This window comes from Miniopterus schreibersii (assembly GCF_964146895.1).
Source record: "Miniopterus schreibersii genome assembly, chromosome: 2".
Lineage (NCBI taxonomy): Eukaryota > Metazoa > Chordata > Mammalia > Chiroptera > Miniopteridae > Miniopterus > Miniopterus schreibersii.
The window spans coordinates 75,788,359-75,815,670 of NC_138102.1; the positions used below are offsets into that span (position 1 = coordinate 75,788,359).

The 27,312-nt window shown below is 38.6% G+C and overlaps 1 protein-coding gene and 1 pseudogene across 2 annotated transcripts in view; one reads left to right on the forward strand and one right to left on the reverse strand.

Moving 5' to 3' along the window:
• Nucleotides 1–26,939, forward strand: part of SETDB2 (SET domain bifurcated histone lysine methyltransferase 2) — a 95,026-nt gene extending 68,087 nt beyond the window's left edge. Inside the window, exons 13-21 of the mRNA XM_081130186.1 lie at nt 1,742–1,849; nt 5,810–5,940; nt 18,855–18,898; nt 19,089–19,160; nt 20,823–20,887; nt 21,639–21,705; nt 22,365–22,496; nt 23,567–23,638; nt 26,157–26,939. Coding sequence (XP_080986312.1) covers nt 1,742–1,849; nt 5,810–5,940; nt 18,855–18,898; nt 19,089–19,160; nt 20,823–20,887; nt 21,639–21,705; nt 22,365–22,496; nt 23,567–23,638; nt 26,157–26,311 — 846 coding nt within the window. The 3' untranslated portion in view covers nt 26,312–26,939. The remainder of the gene's footprint in view (nt 1–1,741; nt 1,850–5,809; nt 5,941–18,854; nt 18,899–19,088; nt 19,161–20,822; nt 20,888–21,638; nt 21,706–22,364; nt 22,497–23,566; nt 23,639–26,156) is intronic.
• On the reverse strand, nt 9,332–11,340 carry LOC308553531 (DNA fragmentation factor subunit alpha pseudogene; annotated as a pseudogene). The gene is made up of 2 exons: nt 10,559–11,340; nt 9,332–9,784 (listed from the first exon to the last, which is right to left on the reverse strand). The product of its transcript is annotated as a DNA fragmentation factor subunit alpha pseudogene (transcript).
• Nucleotides 26,940–27,312: the final 373 nt, after the last annotated feature.

Sequence of the window (27,312 nt, forward strand, 5' to 3'; positions counted from 1 at the left end):
GGTGAAACGCTCCTGCCCGGGCTGCCACCATTAGGTGCATTGTTTCTCTAGGAAGGCGCGGTCCCCTCCTCACAGACACACTGTTTCCTTGACTCCCTTCTGCACACGATGCAAGGTCTCTCCTTCCCTTCTCCTCCCCTCCAGGTTTGAGATCCCAGCTTTTCAATGCCAGTCCATACTCCCAAGGGGAGGGAGCTTTGCAGCCTCTAACCCTCCAGCCTCGTAGTCCAGCACTGACTTCAGGGGGGACTCCCCCTTTCTTCACCCCCCTTCTCTTACCAGACTCTATGATGTTTCTTCAGTGCTCCTTACTTGAAATATGTCCACTCAGGTATATTTCTCTTGTTTTTCCAAGCTGGCTATATTTTAGCTGTAAATCCAGTCCATGGATGGAAGCAAGGGTGCTCTGCTTCTTGTTAGAGTGCTGCCATCTTCCCTCTCAATTAAGTGTATGTTTAAGTTTAAAAGTGATTGCATCATTTTTCACTACTTCCAACAATGTGTAAGAGTTGTATTTGCTCCACATCCTTGATACTTGGTATTTTCAGTCTTTTTCATTTTTGCCAGTCTAGTGAGTATATGTTGGTATCTTAGTGTGGTTTTAATTTGCCTGAGGGTTAATGATAGAGATTGAGATTCTTTTCATGTGTTTATTCAACATCTGTAACTCTTTCTATGAAGTGTCTGTTCAAGTGTTTTGCCCATTTTTAATTTAATTGTCGTATGAGTTGTGTTTTTCCTACATTCCTGATAAGAGTCTTTTGTCAGATATACATATTATGAATATTTTTTAAATATTTTTTATGATTTTTTAGAGAGAGAGGAAGGGAGAGGAAGAAAGAGAAACATCAGTGTGAGAGCAGAACATCAATAGGCTGCCTCTTTCACACACACACCTGCCCCACCTGGGATCGAGCCACAACCCAGGCATGTGCCCTGACCTGGAATCGAACTGGCAACCTTTTGGTGCACAGGATGATGCCCAATCAACTGAGCCACATCTGCCAAGGCCATATTATGAATATTTTCTCCTAGTCTCTGATTTGCCTTTTTGTTTTCTTATCAATGTCTTTCAAAGAGCAAAAAGTTTTAGTTTTGAGGAAGTCCAACTTATTAACTCTTTCTATGTAGTTTTTGCTTTTTCTAAGAAATCTTTGCTTATATTGCCAGTATCACAAAATTTTTGTTTTTCGTACAATTTGTTATTTGACTGTATGTGTAATGTTGATCTTTAATTCAGAGGTAGGTTGAATTCTTTTGGTTTCAAGTAACACAAGAAATAAAAGGGGCTTTGTGATAAGGTTTCAGGGGCATTTCATGGCTCCTGAAGGCAGGCTTGCAGGCCAGTCTAAGAAACAGGCCCTGAAAAGAGCCAGGATGTCCTCTCTAGCTCTCCTTTTTGTTTTGTTTTTTCTTTTTGCAGACTGGCTTGCTCTGAGCATGTGGCTCAGAGCCTATTCCATTTTCCTAGGATGGGGAGTCTGATTGGCCCAGCTTGGAGTCAGAGTGCCAGTCAGGTTCAGTTAGCCATTGGGGGTCAGGATTATGGAATAGAAAATACACCTGGGATTGGGACCAAAGAAAAGCAGGGTGGCTTGTGATCTGCTCACATACCCCAAAAAGTAGTCACTGTTCTACCATCTTCCCCTCCTGGTAATTACTTTCTAGTACCATTTTCTGACTTGTAGCTGTCACCATTACTTTGTGCATACTCTGGGTTTTTTCTTTTCCCAATCTGCAGCTGTATTCCTCAGCACTTGTGGAATGTGAAAATGATGATCCAAAACATTGTTATAGAAGTTTTGATGTGGAAGCAGTAAAGAAAGAAATCTTTAGAGGAAGGAGGTTGGTAAGTATAAATTATTTTATTACTCATACAAGATGAACAGACTCTTGGGGGATGCCTTCAAAAGAAAGTCTATTTGATTAATAAAGCAAGAATAGAAACACATCCTAGAGAGCTGAAGGAAGTAGGACCTGTATTGGAAACTCAGAGTGACTGAACATTTAATTTAAAATAAACTATAAAATGCTTTATCAGCAAAGAATATATGAGTTAGAATGCTTTGGGCTGTAAGTGGGAGGAATGCCAGCTCAAACTGGCTTTAAAAAAAGGATGCTTATTTTCTCACTTAGCCAGAGGAGAAACTGGCTTCAAGGTTAGTTGGTTCAGTGGCTCAATGATGTCATCAAGAGCCCATCATCCTCTCTGCCCTCCTATCCACAAAATCAGCTGGTCCCCTTGTTATCATAGGGTGGCTGCAGGCAACAACTGAAAGCATCAGGCTTTCTTGTTTCTATCTAGGGATAGAGAAAGTTCATCTCCAAGCATGGCATAAGAGCCCTTCAGAGAGTTTAACTGGGCCACACCCCTCTTCCGACACCGATTGCTAGAAGTGACTGTACCTAATCAGGATCTACCCTTGGAGCTGGGGTCAGCTCCCCCTGGGTTCATTACATTTTACTTCCTCTACGAAAGGTCCTTCACAGCTTAGCTAAAGCCCTTGCCACCACCATGATAAGGTTAATGAATCTGAGAAACATGTATTTAGCCCTTGCAAAGTGTCAGCATATATATGGACAGTTTCCCCACAGCCTGATGTGCTCTGAGGGTCAGCACAAGGCACTCAGCAAGCACGCACCTCACCACAGTTGGGAGCTCAGCGTTTCTTCTGGGTGAAAATGAAGATGAGGAAGGGGGAATTCAGAGAGAGGGAACAGGATGTGCAAAAGTGTGGAAGGCAAGAATGACATGGCACATTTATAAAACTGCAAGCACATGACTCTCCATTGTCTGTATTGACTTCATGGAATTCCACAGGATGTCCCAGAATGCATGAAACCATTCCATTGTTGTTAGATAATGAGTTGATTCTGGTTTCTCACTGTAACAACTAATGCTGCAGTAAACATCTTTATACATATATCTTTGTGTATTTGTTTGAGTGTTGCTGTAGAGCATATTCCTAGAAGTGGAATGGCTGAGTCAAAGAGAATTCTCTTTAAAAATTTTGAAATATATTGACAAACTCTCCCCCAAAAGGGTTGTACCACTTTATACTTCTGTACATAGTGGATGAAAGAGCACTGCTCCCAGCTCTTGACAAAAATAAATGTTCAAATTTATTAATTTTGCCAGTCTGAAAGAAAGTTTTATCTTGCATTTCCCTGGTCACTGGAGACATTGAACATTATTTTTCTTTAGGCATGTCTATCCTTAGCTCACCCAGCTTCAGCAGTTCTTCAGTGATCCCTGTACAATCAGGGGCCCCACCTCATAGCCTTGGTCCCCCATTGAAGTCACTCTCTTACAAACACCTGGACTCCCTCTCCCCACCGCCCTCTTCTGCACTCTCCTAGCAAAGCCCCAACCCTGGTGAAATGCATCTGTCTGTTGTCTGCATATGCTGAATAGCACCCACACTTGAGCAGTTGGTAACAACTGTAGAAAAACCCACAAATGTGTTGACTTATCTTAGATTCCTGGCCACAGACCTCAGACGGATCCTCCACCCTCCACATTTACTGTTTCATATCCTCTCATCCATCCACACCTGTTCACTCCTGATCTCAATGAACAGCACATCATTTATCCATCATCATCTCCTCCTCAACCCTCCAGCCCAGCACTGAGCCCATCAGTACCACCCTACAGACCTTGAGTCCTCCACTTCTCTCTCTGTGTCGCTGATCCACTGTAGTGAAGTCCCTGGTCTCCCTCTTTTGGATGGTTGCTGAACACTACTGACACTTGTCTTCCTTTTTCTCCTGCCCATCCTTACCCCAGCCCATTCTCCACACAGCAGCCAGAGTAGTATCTTAAAAATAGTACTCAGTTTATGTTCCCCTTGCATGAGGATAAAACCCCAACTCCTTACCCTGGCTCATAAGCCCTACATGATGCAGCCCTTACTACACTTTGGATCTTATCCCAGACTTTCCCCTTGCCCTCCTCTCTGCGCCAACAATACCAGCACTGCCCCCCCCCCAGTCCTGCCCCATCCTTCTGGTAAGCTTGCCAGTGGGGAAGCTCATTCTTGCTGCCAGAATATAAGGCCTTCTGCTTAGAATGTCCTTCCCCCCGTTTTTGTTGTGTGCTAAGAGCTGTTATTATTCACATCGAAGCTTCTATATTACTTCCTTAGAGCCTTTACTGATCACCCAATCTGAAGTAGAAACCCAGTGACACTCTGTCACTTCTCCTTATGCTAATGCTCTACAAAGCATATATCACTGTTTTTAAGTTTGCTTTATGTGATCTGTGTCCACTAGAATGTTAACTTCATGTGGGCAGGTAGCTTATCTACTATTGTTCCCCATCCTAGAACAGTGCCTGCCACATCACAGCTACTCAGTAGTCTTTAAGTGAATGAATGGTTATTAGCCATCATAGTTCTCTGATTTGCTATTTCCCGTTTTTCTGTGGATTAACAGTCTTAACCCTTTGTCAAATATGCAGCAAATATTTTCTTTTAATCTTCTCCTCTATATTTTTAATGGTATTTGTCACAATAAAAATAGAAATCGGTTTCCTGCTTTGCTTAGAAAGTCTTCTTCTCAATATCATACATTTTTCTTTCTCCTATATTTTCTATTTTTTTTAAGTTTTTTAAAAATACAATTTTAGCTTTAATCCATGTGAAATTTATTTGGGAATATATTATGAGGCAGGGACCTAACTTTTTTTTCTGCGCATGCAGTTAGATGATCCCCAAAATTAAATGATCATTTTTTGGTGCCCTGATTGGAAATTCTGTCTTTAGCATAATCTAATTCCTCACCCATATTTGAGTTTCCTTTCTTATATGGCTGCTGGTACTGACCTTAGAGTATTACGTGAGCTGTCTCCCGTTTTGCAAAATGGTTTCATTGTGCTTCCACTGCCTGTAGCCAGAGTATGATGTAAATCAGCCATGGTCATGGCTCAGATTCCCATACACCAGTTAGGCTGCTGTGGCCACATACTGTCCTGCCAGCCATTTCTACACCACCTTCATATGTAAAATACTAGAACAATAGACTAATATATAAATCAAGAAAGCAGCCCAGCCAGGAGTGGCTCAGAGGAAGAGCGCCGACCTAGGATCCAGGAGATCGGGGTTCGATTCCCGGTCAGGGCATGTGCCCGGGTTGTGGGCTCGATTAATGACTCTCTCATCATTGATGTTTCTATCTCTCTTTCTCCCTCTCCTTTCCTTTCTCTGAAATCAATAAAGATATATTAGAAAAAAAAAAAGAAAGAAAGAAAGAAAGCAAATAAATGAACTAAGTAAAAGCTTATTACTCAGGTTGTTGTTTCTTAAATTAAAAATTTTGGGCCCTAATACATTGATTCCGGAGATGTTTCACTTACCTTATTTCACGTTGTCCTTGTCATAACTCTATAAAACAGGCATTGTTATATACAGGGAGGAATCTGGGTCTGAGAGAGAGGAAGTGACCAGCTGGAAATCACACAGCTCTTAGTGGCACCGCCAGGAGCTACCCCAGCCACAGACTCAGTATCTATAACAGGAACCCCTGCCTCGAGTTGAACAGTTTTGCCAACCCTGATTTTTGGAAATCTCTTTTTAAAAGAGAAAGAGATTTGTTTTTTAAAACAAAAAAGGTTTTCTGCTTTTAATCAAATCATTACAAAACAGTCATGCCAAGCATTCTAGTTAGCTAACCAGCCAAATGTAAGTAATGCTGTACCTGAGGACATTAGGGCTGCTGACTTAAAAATAACGTTTAATAACATGTTTAACTTTAAATTTTAAGAAAGATTATGAAAACAGGTACTTACTCAGTAAAATGTATTCTTTTGTAGAAATGCAGATTTTGTGGTGAAAGAGGAGCCACGGTGGGATGTGATGAAAAGACCTGTGCCAAGAGTTACCACTTTTTCTGTGCCAAGAATGACCATGCAGTTCTAACCACTGGAGTTGGAGGAATTTATAAGTATGTAGTAAAACAATTTTAGAGCCACATTTGGGGGACTGGAATTAGGAATGGTTAGATTAAGGCAAATAAATATATATATTTTTTAATCCTCACCCAAGGAGATGTTTATTGATTTTTTTAGAGAGGGGGAAATGTGTGTGGGGGGGGGGAGAGAGAGAGACATTGAGGTGAGAGAGAAATATTGATTGGTTGTCTCCTGAACCCACCCCAACCAGAGATCAAACCCACAACCTAGGTATGTGCCCTGACCGGGAACCGAGCCCATGACCTTTTGGTGTATGGGACTACACTCCAACCAACTGAGCCACACCAGCCAGAGTCCAATAATGCATATTTCAAGTCCAATAGAATTATATTTGTTTTATCCAGGAGAAACTTTAGCTTCTTTCTGATGAAAGGTTTCAGTTTAGTTAAATGATTATACAATTTAGTAAAAACAAAACTGTAAACCAGTTATTAACTAAATTGATTCAGGTCATGCTAAGTGAACTCTTTTTTGTATGTAAACAAAGTCTAAAATATGTCATAAAGTTGAAGGAAAAAAATCTTTCTTAAAAACAGTTCTGATCTGTTTAAGGTTATGAAATGGAATAAAACAGAGAATGATGGTCTAAAATTAAAGGCAGATACTTCTCACTTCTTTTTTTTTTAATTGATTTTTAGAGAGAGAAGAGGGGAGAGGGAGAGAGAAACATCCATATGAGAGCAGAACATGGTTTGGCTGTCTTCTGCATGCTCCCTACTGGGGGATCTAGCCCACAACACAGGCATGTGCCTTGACTGGGAATTGAACCTGGAACCTTTTGGTGCAAGGGATGACGCCCAACCAACTGAGCCACACCAGCCAGGGCCACTTCTCACTTTAGGGCATATCTATAGGTTCTGATTGACATTTTAAATTTCAGTGAAATATATATGTGTGTGTGTGTGTGTGTGTGCGCGTGTGTGTGTGTATATGGTCCCCAAAAATGTATACACATACTTTGAATAATTATAAAGGCAGTATTTATTAAAATACATTTCATTTTCAAAATTGAGCTATCAGCTGTTAAAGTGTGTATACATTTTTTGGGGACACCCCATATTTTCAATTATAATATTCTGAATAATAGGATTAGTGAAATGAGGGCATTATTATTTTTCTTTAAATCCTCACCTGAGGATATGTTTTGTTTTTTTAATTGATTTGAGAGAGATAGAAAGAGAGAGAAACATCGATCTGTTGTTTCCTGTACGTGCCCCAACTGGGGATCGAACCTGCCAGCTTTTGGTGTACTGGACAACGCTCCAGCCAACTGAGCCACCTGGCCAGGGCGAGAGCTTTATTTATTTATTTATTTATTTATTTATTTATAAATATATCTTTATTGATTTCAGATAGAGGACGGGAGAGGGAGAGAGAGAGTTGAAACATCAGTGAGGAGAGAGTCGTCATTGATCGGCTGCCTCTTGCATGCACCCGATTGGGGTTCGAGCTGGCAACCCAGACATGTGCCTCAACTGGGAATCGAACTGAGATCTCCTGGATCCTAGGTCAATGCTCAACTGCTGAGCCACGCCTGGCCGGGCGAGAGCATTATTGTTTAATATGATTTTTGTAAAATCTGTTATATTTCTAAATGGATATTTTAAAATTCCATATGGAAGCTAGGTGTTTTCTTTTCTGTGGCACATATCTCCAATTTTATCATAGTGTTCCAGCACTATTTTATTTTATTAATTTAGCTAATAGCCACTTACTTTATGCCAGTAATACTTACAAGCACTTTATAAATAGTTACTTTATTTAATCTTCATAACAGCCTAGTAAGGTAGATACTGCAGAAACTGAGGCCCTGAGAGACTTAGTAATTTGTACCCAGGCCACACAGCTTCAGAGCTCTGGATTCCTTGCTCTTCACCACCATGTCCTCTTTAAGTGTAGGGGTCATGAATTCAAAAACAATATGGGCAAGTCTACCATTAAAAGAAGTTGGTTATATAATTCTAAATCTCATTTTGAGTAAGTCCTATAGGTATTTTGTTGCTTGAGCCAAGAAAGGAAATATGTAAATATGTTAATTTTGTATTGTACTTCTTTTTATATTGATTTACTGAGAAACTTATGGGTTGAAATATTCTGTTTCACTTTTTTTTATTTACATATAATTGACATACAACATTATATTAGTTTCAGGTATATAAAATGATTTGACATTTGTATGTATTGCAAACTGATCACCATTCTAAGTCCATTTACTATCTGTCATCATACAAAGTTACACAATTTTTTTCTTATGATTTGAACTTTTACAATTTACACTTTCTTAGCAACTTTCAAATTTGCAATACAATATTATTGACTACAGTCACCATGCTGTTCATTGATTCTTCATGATGTCTTTTATAACTGGAAGTTTGTACTTCTTGATCCCCTTCACCCCTTTCACGCACATCCTGACCCCCCTCCCCTCTGGCAACTACCAGTACTCTGTTCTCTCTCTCTATGAGAATGGGATTTTTTTGTTGTTGTTTTTTTGAGATACATGCCATTTTATTGGAAATTTTCCTTTTGTTTCTTCTGAAATGTTACATTTGGGGTATTATATCAGTGCTTTTGAAAGTATGGGTGTAGGCAGGTTATCAGCCCTGGCTGTCATTTGAGGATTATTAAGGAAGCATAACAAAATATGCTATTAAAAATGATATGTTGGGGTTAATAAGAGAAAACCAGGGGTGTGACGCATTAGTGAAAGGATGCTGAGTTTATCTGAGCCTCCTTAAGGACCACAGGAAAAGGAAACAGTTCTTTCTATTCTGTTTGTCTTCTACACCCACCCTGGCCCCAGGACTTACTGTTATATTTCTTTACTTAGAAATTAGCCAATGTATCTCTTAATACCATTCTATTTTCCTCTAAGCATGCTTTTTAAAAAAAACAAATAGGTCAATGATAACCCGTTATCTTTTCCCTGCAAGCAAACCAGATTACAAAACTGGAAGAGTAAGTTTGTATAGGAACAGGAGGTAAGTAAACCAGAAGTCTCTGCTTTGCACCCAAAGAGACTTGGAGTCATGACGTATGGAAATTGATTTAATGACCTTTTATACTCCCTGCTGATAAAACATATTAGAAAACTGAAAAGAGTTTCAGATATAATTTCACAACACTGAATTGCAAAATAGAAATGGTGAGACTCTCCATATGTCCCTATGGTCTGCAAACTTAATATGTGCCTTTGAACAGACAAAAAAGTTCATTAACTTGAGAAACAGGTTTGTGGTCATAATCCACACAATTATGTAATCTTCTCTACCATTATTTGTTTAAATTCTTCATTTCTATTTTTAGAACAGGATAGTGGGTCTGAAATATGACAATTTCTTTTCACCACCCTTAGCAATAACTTTAAATCTGAGAACATAAGGACATGTAATTAGAGGAGGTGGGATACATTGGTGCAGTGACATCATTCAAAGTGGGTAGAAGGGGAGATGTTGAGATCTGGAATAGCCTTCTAGCCTCTTCCAGGAGAACATGCTCTAAGGCAGGGGGCAGCGAGGTATATAGGTAGCTGAAAAGGCTGAAGGGATTTACTGATAAGAAAACCAAGGTTACAGGGTTCTCTTTGGCATATTTGCAGCTACAGCTCTGAGGGGTCTCGTTTGGCTTGTTTGGGATCCTAGAGTTCCCCAGCAGTGAGTTCCTTCTTGCTGAAATATTCTTGAGAGAATGCAGACTCTGTGTCTGCTGGAGGCACAAGCTCAGCTCCTGATCACAGGCCTGTTGAACAGTCTCTGTCTTCTTTATGTCCCATTTCAAAGCAACAGCCAGTGCTTTGGGGTCTTCCTTGGTAACTAACTGCAGCAAGAATAAGAACCACTGAGAACCATGACCTCTGCCAGCCTCACCTGCTGCTCCCATGGCTTCTTTAGGGCAGTGAAGTTAGGCGACACCTGTTTGTCATGTCCCTGCAGAAATATCAGGTTTCCTTCATGTTAAACTGTCATGGGCCTTCTCTTACCAAACACCAGTGGGAAAGGCTCTTTGGAAAGAAGTTTATTGGGAGCAACTACAGAGTCCTTCCCTACAGGAAATTTAGCCAAGTTCAAATCAATACAGTTTCCTTCCCTTCTAGTGACAATGGGGAGATAGTTGGGACAGGGACAAAGGTGAAGAGTAAGAAGTAGCCCCGACTGTGATGGGTTCTCTTTGTCAAGCTTCTAGTTCCCTGGTCTTAGGGCCAGCACAGAGTGGTCCCCTGGAGTGTGCCTTTCTCTGTGACAGTGGCTGTGTCTCAACTGCCTGTGAACCTTCTTCCACCACTGACAGAACCAGGGCCATATCAGAAGCTGAGCCCTGCTGTTCCCTGTAAGGCTTCATCACCTCATTACCCACTTTGGATCAGAAAATAATGTTTGATGGTCTGTGGGAGTGCATCCATTTTGTTTAAGCCATTCTGATTTAGATTACACGAGATGCTTGCAAATGCTCTGGCATACAATAGGCAAATTGGCAGCTAAGATTCAGGGTCTACAGAGGTGGAAAAAAATCCCATGCAAGCCTCTGCACAGCTATACTACACCTCCAGGGGAAGCCATTCTCTGCAGTTCAGAGTCCTTGTTTCTCGCCCACCTCTAAATCCTGACTAAACAAACTCAGCTCTGGAGCAGGCTTCTCCTTCAGTGCAGTAAGGATCTGGCTCAAAAGGCAATTTCAGAGGAGCTCTCTGTGCATACCCGTGTCCACTGCATCCCCCTTGTCACTGAAGCCAGCTTGGGAATCTCGCTGCTTTGACAAGATGCTGCCCTCCTTCTACAAAGCCTGGAAGTAAAGCTCCAAGAGCTGCTTGGACTGACAGGCTTCCTCTCTCTGGTCAAGTACCTGCTGGAGGGTGTTCTGGAGCCCCTGGACTGTGACACAACTTTGACATAGTTCCTGAGCCAGGTCTGAAGAGGGAACATTCATGAGCACTTGGAAGGCCTTCTCTGACAGGAAGATGATACTGGATAGATCTTCCTTCAGCTGCCTGGCCACATTTTTCCACTTCACCCCTGCCCTGCTGTCTGCTTCATCTATATCCACAGACTCCTGGGAAATCCAAGTAGTACCTCCCTCCATCTGAGTTGCTATATGCCCCCTTCTCATTACCCGCCAATGTCACAAACTTAGTATCAGAAGGTAGACACAGGAAGTAATCGTCATCATCCACTATGGTGCCACCCTCTGCCACGACCAGGGTGATTAGTGCCAGGGACTTATCAATGGCCAGGATGTCATAGGCCTTGCTCCTCAGATCTTCAAGGCAGGAGGCCGCCACGCCGTATTGTTCACAGCTGGTTGCAGAGCAGCAGACAGGGCTTTAGTGCCTGATGCTCACCGGGTTCCAGTGCCCCGGTGCCCCAGGACACCTCCATCCTCTACAGTAGTGGGACTCGAGATTGGTTTGGTTTTGTTTGCTCTTTTATTTTTTTTAGATTCCACATATAAGTTAAATCATACAGTATTTGTCTTTCTCTGCCTGATTTATTTCACTTAGCATAATACCCTCAAGGTCCATTCATGTTAATCAAAAATAGCAAGATTTCATTCTTTTTTATGGTTGCTTAGGATTCCAGTGTTGCGCACACGCACATCAGCAACATCTTCTTTATGCATTCATCTGTTGATGGACACTTAAGTTGTTTTCATATCTTGACTATTGTAAATAAAGCTGTAATAAACATAGGGATGCATGTATTTTTTCAAATTTGTGGGTTTTTTCTTCAGATAAATACCCAGAAATGGATTATACGGTATTTCTGTTTTTAATTTTTTGAGGAATTTCCATGCTGTTTTCCATAATGGCTGCACCAACTTACATTCCCATAATTAGTGCACAAGGTTCTCCACATCCTAACCAACACTTCTTATTTCTTATAAGATTTGTGATTTCAATTTTCATTTCCCTGATGATTAATGATGTTGAGCATCATTTCATGTCTTCTTTGGGAAAATGTTTATTTGGATTTTCTGCCCTTTTTTTAAAAATTATTGAATTGTGTGAGTTCTTTATATATTTTGGATATGAATTCCTTATCATATGATTTGAAAATATCTTCTCCCATTTAGTAAGTTTCCTTTTCATTTTGTTGATGGTTTCCTTCACTGTGCAAAAGCTTTTCAGTTCATTATAGCCCATTTATTTATTTTTGTTTTTGTTGCCCTTACTTTTGGAGTTAGATCCTTAAAAAACATCCCCAAGACTAATGTAAGGAGCTTACTGCCTATGTTCTAGTAGTTTTATGGTTTTAGGTCTTACATTCAAGTCTTTAACTATTTTGAGTTCATTTTTGTTTATAGTGTAAGGTAGTTTCATTCTTTTGCATGTGGCTGTTCAGTTTTCCCAGCACCATTTATTGAAGAGACTGTCCTTTTTCCATTGCATATTATTGCCTCTTTTGTCATAAATTAATTGAACATATAGGTGTGGGTTTATTTCTGGGCTCTCTATTCTGTTCCATTGACCTCTATGTTTTTATTATGCCAGTACCATGCTGTTTTGAATACTCTAGCTTTGTAATATAGTTTGGTATCGGGGAGTGTGATGCCTCCAGCTTTGTTACTTTTTTTCTCAAGATTGCTTTGGCTATATGGGATCTTTTATAGTTCCACACAAATTTTAGGATTATTTGTTCTATTTCTGTGAAAAATGCCATTGGAATTTTGATAGAGATTATATCAAATCTGTAGACTGCTTTGGGTAGAATGGGCATTTTAACAGTATTCTTTCAATCCATCAGCATGGAATAGCTTTCATTTGTTTGTGTCATCTTCAGTTGCTTTTATCAGTGTCTTCTAATTTTCATTGTACAGGTCTTCCACGTTCTTGCTTAAATTTATTCCTAGATATTTTATTCTTTTTGATGCAATTCTGAATTGGATTGTTTTCTTCATTTCTCTTTCTGATGGTTCATTGTTAGTGTATAAAAATCCAACAGATTTTTGTATATTGATTTGTATCTTGCAGCTTTACTAAATTCATTTATTAATTCTAACAGGTGTGGTTTTTTTTTACTGTGGAGTCTTTAGGATTTTCTATATCTAAAATTTTGTCATCCACAATTAATGACTGTTTTACTTCTTCCTTTCAAATTGAGATGCCTTTTCTTTCTTGCCTACTTGCTCTGGCTAGGACTTTTAATACTATGTTGAATAAAAGTAGCAAGTGGGCATCCTTGTTTTGTTCCTATCTTGAAGAAAAAGCTTTCCGCTTTTTGCAGTTGTGTATGATGTTAGCTGTAGGTTTGTCATATTATGTTGAGGTATGTTCTGTCTATACCCACTTTGTTAAGAGTTTTTATCATAAATGGGTATTGAATTTTGTCAAATACTTTTTTCTGGCCTAGCCCATGTGACTCAGTTGATTGAGCAGCATCCTATGCACCAAGAGGTTGCTGGTTTGAATCCTGGTCAGTATGCATGTGAGGGTTGTGGGCTCGATTCCCAATAGGGGGTGTGCAGGAGGCAGCTGATCGATGTTTCTCTTTCACATTGATGTTTCTCTCTCTCCCTCTCCCTTTATCTTTACTTTGTTAATGTTGTATATTATGTTGATTGCTTTGAGGATGTTGAATCTTGCATCCCTGGGTTAAATCTGACTTTATCTTGATGTATGATTCTTTTAATGTATTGTTGGATTTGGTTTGGTAATCTTTTGTTGAGGATTTTTGTATCTGTGTTCATCAGGGATGTTGACCTAGAATTTTCTGGTTTTTGTTTTTTGGGGTTTTTAAAAATTCTTGTCTGGTTTTGGTATTGGGGTAATGGTGGGCTTGTCAAATGAAAGCATTCCCTCCTCTTCAATTTTTTGGAATAATTTAAGAAGGATAAATATTAAATTTTCTTTGAATGTGTTTGGTAGAATTCACCAGTGAAGCTCTCAGTTTCACTTGTGTTATTTAGCCTTCCAAACAGCTTGTTTTATTATTACTTATATAGTGGCCATAAACATCCAATATAAAGACTATAATTAAACAAAAGCTACAAGATTAAACAAAAGAGAATCAAGTTCCTGCTATATCTTGAAGTTTGAAAAAATACCACACATTAACAGAACCAATGAATAGAAAATCAGTAAAATAATTATTTTGTCATTGTTTTATCAAGTATCAGGTGAACTTTTATGCATTTTTAAATTGAATTCAAGCATTCAGAGTGCCTGTCATACATGAACACCTTGCTAGGTGCCATGAGAACATAAAGAAGAACAAGACATGAACTAAACCTCAGAGAAGTTATCACTTGTTAGAGGACCAGAAAGGTTAAAACTATTAGAAGTTTGTAACACAATGGCAACAGGTGGAAATTTACATGAAACCAGCTTGGCCCTGAGTTGATAGTTGGGTGAAACTGGATGATGGTTCAGGGCATGAGGGTTTATCATATCTCCTCCACACTTATATATATTTGAAATTTTTCATGGTAAAAGAATTTAAGTGCCAGGCAAATAAAGTGCTCAGAGATACCAGAATCCAAATGGTGAGATTAGTTTTGATTGGAAGAAGGGGTGAGGTTGCTGGGAAAACTGAATGGAGGAGATGGGAACTAGTGTGAGACAGGAAGAATTCATGCATTTCCATAGGTGAGGAGACCCTGCATCCTAGGAGTCAGCACCATAAGGAAAGGAAGGAGATGTAGCTTGGGGCTGCGGAGGAAGAAAGGATGGAAAGAAAATGTGGCCTGAGTAGATCCTTAAAATTACCATTGCTTCTTCATAGCCTGCCATGTTACTTCATTCTGTTCTAGGGCCCTGATCAATTCTAGGCTCATGCAGTTGAAATCTAACATGTGGGGAAGATGCCTATTGAGATAGAAAACTATGTTCTCCAAATTAATGCATGCAACAATTTTGTGCTATTGTTGAAAATCAGAACTTTGTGTAGTCAGATAAAACTGTATGTACCTTAGATGTTGGATTTTTAGGTATCTTTATACAGTAAAATCCTACTGATCACTATATATGAGCTCATATTGTTCAAAATATCTAGTCAGCACTAAATCCTTCAGAGAGCCTACTGACCTTTTCGAGGTCCAAGAGTATGAAGGACAACTGGCAGAGGCTCCATCAGTACTTGATGTGGGTCATTAACTTACACAGGTTTGAACAGCATTTTTCTTTTGTTTTTTTAGGCTTTAAATTTTTTTTCAATTTTTCAATTATAGTTGACATTCACTATTATATTAGTTTCAGGTGTACAGCATAATAATTAGACATTTATATAACTTACAAAGTGATCCCTCTGATAAATCTTGCACCTTCCTGGCACCCTATATAGTTATTACAATATTATTGATTATTTCCCTATGCTGTACCTTATATCCCTGTGACTGTGTTGTACCTAATAATTTGTACTTCTTAATCACTTCACCTTTTTCACCTGGTCCCCCAGCCTCACTTTCATATGGCAACCATCAATTAGTTCTCTGTATCTATGAGTCTGTTTCTGTTTTGTTTGTTCATTTATTTTGTTCTTTAGATTCCACATATAAGTGAAATCTATGATATTTGTCTTTCTCTGTTCTGACTTATTTCACTTAGCATAATACCCTCTAGGTCCATCCATGTTGTTGCAAATGGTAAGATTTCATTATTCTTATGGCTGAGTAATATTTCATCATATGTGTACCACAACTTTTTTTAATCCTCATCTGAGGATATTTTTTCTATTGCTCTTTATGGGTGGAGGGGAGAAACATCAACGTGAGAGACATTTGTGATCTGTTGCCTCCCACACGAGCCCCAAGCAGGGCTACAGATCAAACCTGCAGCCCAGCAGGTACATGCCCTTGACTGTACATGCCCTTGACCTGGAGTCAAACCTGTGACCCTTTGGTGCACAGGCCAGTGCTCTATCCACTGAGCAACACAGGGCTATGTGTAACACAGCTTCTTCATCCATTGTCTTTTGATTGGAGTATTTAATCCCTTTATGTTTAAAATAATTATTGATAGGTATGTAGATATTGCCATTTTATTACTGTTTTCTAATTGTTTTTGTAATTCTTCTCTGTTCCTTATCCTCTTGCTCTCTCTTATATGTTGATGACTCTCTTATGTGTTTGATTTCTTTCTCTTTATTTCTAGTCTACCTCTTGTAGGTTTTTGGTTTGTGGTTACCATGTGCATCATATATCCCAAGCTATGTTTATAGCAGTCTATTTTAAGTTGGTGGTTGCTTAAGTTTGAGTACATTCCAAAATCACTACCATTATTACTCTCCCCTTCCACATTCATTTTTTTTACTTCTTGTGTGCATATGTGTGTACCCCTTAATTTACTGTTGTAATTACTTATGATCTTCCTACTTTTGCCTTTTAAACTTTGTACTAGCTTTATGGTTGATTGATCCAGTGTTTTTATTGTTTGGCTTTATCAGTGAGAAATTTTCTTTGTGATATTTTCTTACTCATATATTTTTTTTTTTTTTTATTTTTTTGTTTAAAATATTACAGATGTCCCCTCCTCTTTCTCTCTCTCCCTTTAACATTTCTTGTAATGCTGGTTTGGTGGTGGTGAACTCCTTCATCTTTTTCATGGCTGGGAAACTCTTTCTCTCTCCTAGGATTCTAAATGATAGCCTTTCTGGGTGGAGTAATCTTGGTTGTAGGTCCTTGCTAATTATCACTTTGAGTATTTTGTACCAATCCCTTCTGGCCTGCAAAGTTTCTGTTGAGAAATCAGCTGATAGTCTTATGGGAGCTCCCTTGTTAACTAAAAGCTTTCTCTTGCTGCTTTTAAGATTCTTTTTCTTTAACCTTTGATTATGTGTCTTGGTGTGGGCCTCTTTGGGTTCATCTTGTTTGGGACTCTGCACTTTCTGGACTTGTATGTCTGCTTTCTTTGCCAGGTAAGGAAAGTTTTCAGTTATTATTTCTTCAAATAAGTTCTCAATCCATTGCTCGCTCTCTCCTCTTTCTGGTACCCCTGTGGTGTGAATGTCATTATATTTTATGTTGTCCCAGAAGTCCCTTAAACTATTTTCTTTTCTTTTTTAATTTTTTATTTTTGCTGTCTGCAAGTACTTTGTCTTCCATATCACTGATTCAATCCTCTGCTTCATCTCATCTGCTGTTGATTCCATCTAATGTAGTCTTCATTTTAGTTCTTGTACTCTTTATATCTGACTGGTTCTTTTTTATTTCTTCTTTTTATGTTTTCTATCTCTTTGTTGAAATTCTCGCTGATATCATCTATTTTTTCCCCTAAGTTCACTGAGCATCCTTATAACCATTGTTTTGAACTCTGCATCTGGTAGATTGCTTGCCTCCATTTTGTTTAACTCTTTTTTCTGGAAGTTTATTCTGTTCTTTCATTTGGTACATGTTTCTTTGTCTTCTCATTTTGGCTGCCTCCTTTTGTTTGTTTCTATGTATTAGGTAGAGCTGCTACATCTCCCTGGCGTGGCAGGGTGGCCTTATGTAGGTGTCCTGCAGAGCCCAGTAGCACAGTCCTCCTATTCATTTGAGCTAAGAACTCCAGGGGTGTCCCTTGTGTGGGTTGTATGTGCCCTCCTATTGTAGTTGAGCCTTGATTGCTGTTCACACATCAGTTGGTGGGATTGATCTCCAGGCTGACAGGCTGTGAGGACTGGCAATAACTACAGCAAAGCTGTTGTTTGGAGGCTGACCCCACAAAGCAGGATTTACTTTATTTAGCAGGGCTCTGGTGCCTGCTGAGTCCTCTATTTGGGTGTGTCATTTGTGGCACTACTTGGTGGTGCTCTGGTGTTGTCTGAAGTCAGCCACCAGGTGTATTGGTTCCAAGACCTCTTGTTCGGGCCAAGGTCAACTGCTGCCTGTGTTTGGCCTGAGGCCACCTGGTGGGAGCTACAAAGTGATCTGTTTGGTGGCTGCCTGTGCTGGGAGTGGAGGAACCTGGTAGTGGTTATACTGTGAAATGAGGCTGGCTGTCACTAGCTCCAGGCTTGGGGCTGCTTAGCAAGAGGTACATGGCAAGCCAAGGCTAGCCACTGTTCATCTGGGGTTTGTGGACCTTTGAGAAATTTTAGGAAATTCTACAGCCCAGGCCTAGGCCAAGGGCTTGTATGGATTAGCCTCTGAAAGAGATTCGGGTGGGTGCGGGAATTGGGTGGGGCAAGGTCTCAGGGAATCACCAGGCCACGGTGAACTGTGTTAGCCAGGTTGATGGAGACTCAGATTTCCATCAGCACTTGCAGGCTATATGTAGGGAGGGGTCAACAAAGGACAGTGATACCTGCTGGCACTTTTGTCCTGAGAGAACTGCCCCTCCAGGCCTTGCTTGAAGCCATACTATTGTCCCTGGCACTTTTTAAGCTTCTTTCCCTTCTCTGGAGCTTAGGGTGAATGTCTGTGAGTGAGTCTGTGCTTGGGCCCTTTAAGAGGATGTCTGGGTCTACAGTAGCTCTTTACCTCAGCCAGACTGAGTCCCTGCTGATTTTCACAGCCAGATGTTGTCGCATTGGTGCCCTGGGCTGGGGAGCCCCATGTGGGCCTGAGGACCGTCACTCCACAGTGGCTGCAGCCAAGATATCCCTCTCAGTTCTTAATAGCCACACGTGGGTGTGGGATAGCCCATTTTATGCCTCTGCCCCTCCTACCAGTCTTGACATGGCTTCTTCTTCAATCCTTAATTATAGTTTTGTTGAGCTATATTTTCAGGTGATTCTCAAGAGTGGAGGTTCTGTAATTTAGCTGTAAATTTGATGTAGTCATGGGAGGAGGCCAGCACAGTGTTTACCTACACTGCCATCTTGATCAGAAGTCTCAAACAGCATGTTTCTTTAACAAATATTTAGGGCAATGCCATCACAAAAGATAATTCCTTTTTAAAATCACAAGAAAGTAGCCATAATATTCTAAAAGTGTAAGTAAAAATATTTAATGGTTCTTTGAAATTGCATGTTTTCAGAGTGTTTTGCCAACAACATGCTCCATCGAGAGAAACTGAATCTGGTAAGTCTCTAAAATTTAGTATTGTGGGTTTAAAGAAAAGTAAACATTTAGGTAAGACATGAAATAACCTGATTTACTAGCCTCACTCAATTAAATACAAATTTCTGAGTTAAAATTTTACATATAAAATTATCAGTTTCTTTGGGCAGCGTGTAATATAATGTACTAACTTTTCTTCTTTGTGAACTAGACCTACCCTCAGCAAAGTCTTTGTCTCATGTCTCCCATCCTCACTGCAGTCAGAAGACTACACCAAGACAAGGTAAAAAGCTTTGCCTTTTGGGACCGCTTCTCTTCTAAAAGAGTATCAGAATTTTTAGTAGATAAACTTGATAAAGTGCTGCATGGCCCCTAAATGAAATTGTCCTAAGAATGCATGGTTAGCATTCAGTTCTAATTAATGGGTAACAATTCAGTTCTAAAATTGGACCCTGGCCAGGTAGAATTATGAGATGGACATTCATTCGAGAATGGTTTCTGTGTACTGCTGGAACAGCAGTCATTCCAGCACTAAATCTGGAATGCTCCTTGTGGACTGGAGTCAGGACCTATTTGGAAAAGGCTCAATTCTATGTCATGCCAACTTCATTTTGTGGTGGTAAACAACACTTCCCAAACAGTATCGTTACCCTCATTTTTGATTCATTACTTTTTTTTTTTTTTAATAATGGATTGATGTTTTGGAGAATAATAAGAAATCCTAAATTCTAAATTTATGTTCATTTGAAACATGTGTTGCTAGTAGGAATTTGGTGTCCCTCATATGTAGTAAGCATTGGCCACAGTTTAGGTCCCAATGAGGGTAGACTAGGAACATAAATTACACTTCCTAGGAATAACTGGGTAAACAAAATAAGCAGCTCAGAACTAAATGCCATTTCAATGCAATATCCTTTTTTTTTTTTAACATTTTTTGTTTTGTTTTGTTTTCGGCTGAAAGCATTATTCTTTTAACTTATTAGGAAATACTATGAAAAACCCTGTTGTCAATTAGTGTATGTTGACAAGGAAAGATAACAATAATGTATTAGTTTTAAAAAGCAGATTTTAACACTGTAGTAAATCCTCTCTCCAGAGGATTATTTCTTTTGAATTCTTCCCAAAATTTTCTGTGTATCAAACTTACCTATGACTGTACTTTGCTTTTTTTCACTTAATGTACCCTAGAGATCCTTCCATATCAGCACAAGTGGATCTACCTCACTTTTAAAAGGCTGCATAATGTTCCATTGTATATATTATCCAGTCACGTAGCTGAACCAGAATTGAACTAATCTCTGTATGATGGACATTTAGGTCATTTCCAGTTTTTTCTGTCATATTTAGTACTGTAGTTAGCATTTTTCGCCATTCATCTTTGTGCTTTTATGCAGCTATACTATTAGGAAAACTTCCTAAAAGTAGATTGCTGGGTCAGAGTATAAACAATGAAACTTCAGGTGACTGTTGGTTAATTATCTTCCCAAGAGGCTGCACCAGGCAGTACATAACTACCCAAATCCTTGCAAACATTATATATTGAGCACTTTCATCTTTGTCAATCTGATAGGTGAAAAATTCCATCTGTTTTACTTTGCATAACTTTACTTATAAGTGAAATTGAGTGTATTCCCCTATCTTTTGATCAATTATATTTATTTTCCTGTCACCCAGTCTGTTTTTCTATTCAATGAACCCTCTCCCCAGAGGGCTCCTAATTTGCCCATTTTTCTACTCAAATTTCTTTTGTGTATTGATTTATGAGATCTTTTTGTATTTTTTTAAGTTGGCCTTTTATCTTATGTGTTGCAAACACTTAGTCTAAGTTTCCCATATCTTTTGACTTTGTAATAACTTTTGGCATATAAGAGTTTTATATTTTATGTAGTCAAGCATCAGTCTTTTCCTTTATGGATTTTGGTTTCTACACAATTTATATTTTCAGCTCATTTTTCAGGAATGAAAAGAAAAAGAAGAAAGAAAGGTCACTCAACAAGCAGCTCTGTACAGGTACTTTGACTTAATTTTATTATAGCCTTTGTTTCTTCTTACAAAGTCCTATTTTAACCATTCTGAATTTCAGGTGAAATGACGGAATAACCTTAATGAAATGAATATTAAAGAGAAGTTAGATGTGTATTGGGTATCTAAGCACATAATTCAGGAGGTTAATTATCTTCCCAAGTGGCTGCACCAAGCAGTACATAATTACCCAAATCCTTGCAAACATTAAATATTGAATACCTTCATCTTTGTCAGTGTGATAGGTGCCACTGCTCTTATAACACATACCCTGGTACCAGATTAGTAAGAAGAATCTGAGCCTGCAGAGTGCTTATGATCTTAAAATGAACAGAGGTATAGTCGAGCATCTTTACCTAGCCAAGTATTTCCCAGCCACATGCGCCATACTTCACCTAATTTATAACTCATAATTTTCTGAATTAACGCTGTATATAAAGCATATGAAAATGTTTTGGGGATTTCAAACAGGTTTTACGCATCAGCTTATATAAGCTAGGAACCAGCAACCTTCACCTTCTGCTGTTTATACAAGAGGTACCTGTCACAACTCTTGATGTTTTGTTATACAAAACAAAAATACATTTGATATTTACATCTACATATGAATATGGGGCATGATTTTCACCATAGGCATATCACTGATTTATACACAAAAGATTGGTTTTCATTTTATGCAACATTAAATGCCAACAGTAAAATCTTGATTATCAAGTAATCTTGATTTTTCTCTTTCTAGATACCAGAATCAATGACATTAAATAGGCCCATAAAACAAATGGAAGAAGAAAATGGCAGACACACAGGTTTGCTATAAGTTTTGTCTGTAACAAATATGTCCTATGGTACTTACAAAAAAAGATGAGCCATGTATTTCAAAGTTGGTATCCCACTTTATTCTTCTAGACTTGTAATAACTAATTATAAGAATAAAAATTTTTGTCTTAACTATTCACTTTATCATAACCCCAGCAGATCAAAATAACTTAGGCTGGGACGGTCCATCACTCTTCAGTATTAAGGATATTCTTTTTGATAGAGAAGCCAGGTAGCCTGGGCTCAGAGTACAGTGATTCCTTGCTCCCCCGGCAGCTGGAGGGAGTAATTGAGCCGTTCTGTTCTTTAAGCAGATAGACATTCCTTAATAACACAGTAACTGTGACAGAAAAAATGACAGAGGCTGTCATCTCAAAGAGTTGATGCTAAATTTTAGAAAATTCTCTTGATTCATATAATTATTTGAAACAGAGTTTTTCACATTTTTATAACATTTCATTCATTGTTTCAGCTAGAAAAAAATGAGGTATGATGAAATTACAATTAATAGAAAACCTAAAGGTACTATATGTGTTATCTTAACTAATTGTGCTCATCTACCACGAGGCAAGGTCTGAAGAAGACCATAAAGTGACTTATGATACTTCCCTAAGATGGTTTCCTTCTAAAATATTTTTCTTATTCTTAGATTCAATTGCGAAAATTGCTTTTCTCAAGAAATGTAAAGAAGCAGGACTTCTTAATGATTTATTTGAAGAAATAGTACACAAACTTCATTTGATTCAGGAAAGACTCATGGATGAGACTACTTCAGAATCAGGTACTGAAATAGCAAAATTCCTAGAAAGAGATTTCTCGTAGACCTACATGGAAAATAAAACAAAACTAAAAACATGTACACATTTTCTATCTGAAATATTTTTTTCTTTTTCTTCTTTCTCTCATTCTTTAATAAAATCCACTGTTCCAGATCTCGTCTTCTATAAATCTACAGGGTGTGGGTAATTCACAAACTCATTAATTTCATAAAAAGTATCCTGATGCCCTGAAGTTTTTCATGCATTTTCCAGAGGTGCATAGCTGAGAGTGACCAGCAAGAAATGTGCACTTCAGACCCAGATTCAGCCACACATCCATCCCCCCACCCCCACGCCCACAGCTGAGTACACTTGTTGCTAAGATCTGAGAATGTCATCATGTTAGTTTTGATTTGACTCAAATTCTGTTCCTTAGTAAACTGTCTTTTTGGTATTGTTCAAGTTTAAAGTATAGAAGTAATTTTAATGTTCTGATGGATGTTTGACTTAGTTAAATGTGACCTTTCATTAGGAACTATTTGGGAAGCTGACGTTCCATTCATATGTGCAGGCATACAGCCACTTAGTCTTCTTATCATCTGTCCTAAGAGCTTAAAACCTTTATTATAAATATAGCTGTTTTACAAGGAAAAGCCTGATAGTCTATATTTTAGGCAACAATATAAAATAAATGATTATTTGAAAGGGGTTATTTTCTATAGGACAAAACCAAAAAATGAAATTATGAGCAAACATTTCCAAAAGCTCATTCATTGCATTCTTTTACTTGTTTATTCTTTTGTCTAGACCAAGCACTTCTCAGACTTGAGCATGCCCCTCAGAATCACTTGGAGGGCTTGTTAAGTCACAGATAGCTGGGCCTCACTCCTGGAGGTTCTGATTCAGTAGAGGTACCAAGAATTGCATTTCTAACAAGTTCCCAGGTGAGGCTGCTGCTGCCGCAGTCTAACACTAAAGTTCTATAGTAGATAACTGCTCTGTTTACTTTTCCTTTTTGGGGATTATTTTTGTGAGGTGTTTCTGCCTATATAAATTATTTAAATTAAAACTGAAAATGTTTTTCTCCCTCCAGACTATGAAGAAATTGGGACTTCACTTTTTGACTGTAGATTGTTTGAAGATGCATTTGTAAATTTTCAAGAAGGTATGTGAGTTATAATCAAGCAGCCAAGTTTACAAATGTTTATCACATATATTGAAATAATATAATACTATTCAGGTGATAAAAATCATATTTCAATGGACCATTGTTTTATTAAATGAAAAAGCAACACTACAAAATAGTATGACCTCTCACACAAGAAAAAATATGTAAATACACAGAGGCACACATGCACACTGAAAAACTGCACCCAAATAGAAATAGTACTTATCTGTAGGTGGCTGGATTATAGTGTTTTTCTTTGTATTTTCCACATTTTTCTAACATACACATGGTAATACTTTGGGCAGAAACAGCAAAAATTGATTGCAAAATGGCAGAATATTTGGGCACCATGTTCAGGAATTGGCAGGAACAGATGAAGCATCCTTTGGCCTCTGCCCACAGGCAGTCAGGCTGTGACAAATCCAGCTGCCACTTGTCTCCCTCTCACTTGGTATGGTGTATACATGTTTCAATTCTCCCAACATTAATCTGCAAATCCAGTGGTGATGGGGGCTGTGATAGATCGACTCTAAAGCTAGTCAGAAAAAAATAAGCAAGAATAGCCAAGAAATTTTTGAAAAAGAAGAAAACCTAGTGAGGACAGAGACTTTCTATAAAGTATAAACCATTTATTGAGTAGGTCCTTTCACCATTGTTTAAGATGCCTTCATAACAGGCTAAATTTTCACTTACTTGTGACTCTGATCTAACTTTCCCACAAGGCTGCCACACACAGCTGGGTGGGGTGTGTACTGCACATCCGAGTGGGAGTGGGGGCCAGAGTCACACAGTATTTTGCAAATGGCTTCCCCGAAGTTGTACAAATCCAGCAAATGGTGTTGGGAGGGTAGATTTCCTTTTGGAGAAAATATTAATTCATATCCCTGTCTCAATATACACAAGCGTTTCTCATTTTTGTTTTCATATTACACATTTCTATTTGAATTTTGTATTACATTTATAATCAGCAGAAAGAGTATATTTCTTAAAATCTACCAAAAGCAGTGTATCTTTTAACCATCTCTTGAGAATGTCTGCATACTGCTAATGGGAATATCCATGTTTTGTTCTTTTTAAGCAGCTTTTAAAATCTTTTTCTAAGCTTTATTTTATAGGGGACTTTCATCTGCTTAATTTTCTTTCATATAAAAGTTACATCTTTGGAACATGTCACAGGTCACTACTTGGGTGGGTGAGTGGGAGTATATAGGTTACAATGTAGTATTTGTGGGATGGGGCACCAGGAGGAGATGCTATTTGGAATCTCATGAGAACCAACTTAAAAGGCTTAACTTTTTTTATTATTATTATTTTTTATTTGAGAGAGAGAGAGAGAAAGAAAAGAAAGAAAGAGAGAGAGAGAGAGAGAAAGAGAAAGAGAAAGAGAAAGAGAAAGAGAAAGAGAAAGAGAAAGAAAGAGAAAGAGAAAGAGAAAGAGAAAGAGAAAGAGAAAGAGAAAGAGAAAGAGAAAGAGAAAGAGAAAGAGAAAGAGAAAGAGAAAGAGAAAGAGAAAGAGAAAGAGAAAGAGAAAGAGAGAAAGAAAGAAGCATCAATTTGTTGTTCCACTTATGTATGCATTCATTGGTTGCTTTTTGTATGTGCCCTGAGTGGGGATCAAACCTGCTACCTTGGTGCATCAGGACGACACTCTAACCAACGGAGCTTACGCAGTCTGGGCACAGGCTTAACTTTTGAAACTCCAAGTGATAAAGACTCTTTGCTTAATTTAGCCTTTCTAATATTCCAGAAAGTTAACTACAAGTATACAGGTGTTCTAAGATTATGTATGTATTGATATTCTTCAGTTTCGAGGTTTTTAAAAAAATGACATTGTGCCCAGCCGGCGTGGCTTATAATCCAGGAGCTCTCGGTTCGATTCCCAGTCAGGGCACATGCCCAGGTTGCGGGTTCAGTTCCCAGTGGGGGGCGTGCAGGAGGCAGCCGATCAGTGACTCTCTCATCATTGATGTTTCTATCTCTCCCTCTTCCTTCCTGTCTCTGAAATCAATAAAGACATATTTAAAATAAATTTTTTTTAAATGACATTGCCACTAAGTAATCTTCTTCCTAAGTTTCCACATTAAAAGCCTTTCTATTTCTAAATAAAATCAAACGCATTTATGTAACATTAAAAAATTGGATGCGTTTTTATGAAAGATTTGCCCTTATCCTTGATATTCTAACCACATGCTCTCTCCAGTCATCATCTCTTAACAAATGGATATAGTGTAGCATGAAGGTTGTTATACGGTCGCTGCTTTCGAGTTTTCAAAGATACACAAAAGGGACTTTTTCTGCTAATAATGTGTACAAAATCTTAAAGATTTACTATCCTGAATTAGAAGAGGAATCAAAGACATAAAAGAACCAGTTCCTCCTCATAAGACCCTAGATTCTTTTCATTTGGGGCACAGCATTGTGTACTATGCTCTTGCAAACGAAGGGGGCTAGAAATCTTACATATTTTATAAAACTACTGAATAACCTGAAATCATTTTATTTCTTTTTATCATAGCGCTAGAGAATAACATTCATGAATTTGAAGAAAAATGGCAGCAGATGAAGGAAGAGATTATGCTACTTCAGGACTTAAAACAAACCTTGTACTCTGTTCAGGAAAATAGAGACCAGAAGTCAATTTCTACTTCACCATCTTCTCTGTCTCCTTAAGGGTTACCATTTCCTAAGCAGCAGGCTGAGAAGTGGAGACCAGTCCTGTGAAAGCCACACCTCTCTAGCACAAGGCCTCTCACATCTCTCTCTTCTGCAAACTTCGATCCTCGCCAGCTATGACCTGTTCATGCCTAACTGGGTGTTTACTGCCTCCCTTAGTATCTCACTTCTACCTCTCCTCTCTGACAGAATGTTTCTCAGATTCTTCTTGAGTAAATTGGATCATGCCTCCCATCTCTCCCACCCCCTGTACTAAAAATCTTTTCCTAACTTCCTGCTGACACATTGCCTCTCACTCCTCTCCCACTCCAGTGATCTAGGTTGATTCCAGTAACACACCAGGTGCTCCTAGCCCCAGGGCCTTTTGCACATCCTGTGTGAAGCCTTAACTGCTCTTTGGCCTTTCTCTGACTGCTCCTGCAAGCCTCATTATACCAGTTCTCGCCCTTACACCATCTGAGAGTACTTTTCCTCATCACCTCCCAGTGTAACCCACTGTATCTTACATCACACTATTAGAGTATAAGCTCTGAGGGCAGCTATTCTGTGTTTGCTTACTATCACATTCCCAAGCACCTAGCATGCTCAATAAATGTTTGTTGAATAAATGCATAAACTATTTTTATCTTGTGAGACTATTTCCAGCCCATAATGCCTCTTAGATATAATAAATTTGAATATTTTGTTTTGTACCAAATTTCTTGTTACAAAGTCTGCTTTCGTTATTTGTTTTCAACCACATTCACCACATGGGCATATATCATCTTCAAAATACTGAAATTTAAAACTTGACTCTGAATAAGAACATCAGTGAGAATACACAAGAATGAAAAAAAATGATAGGTTTTTTCTCAACCTTACAATGAACAATTCAGATTTTTATGCCCCACCACATCTGACCTCTGAAAACCTCACATTCACATTTCTAATTTTTTACTATAGTACTCTGGTTCACAATAATGCTACATCTTAAAATGAGTTTGATCTGAGACTCAGCA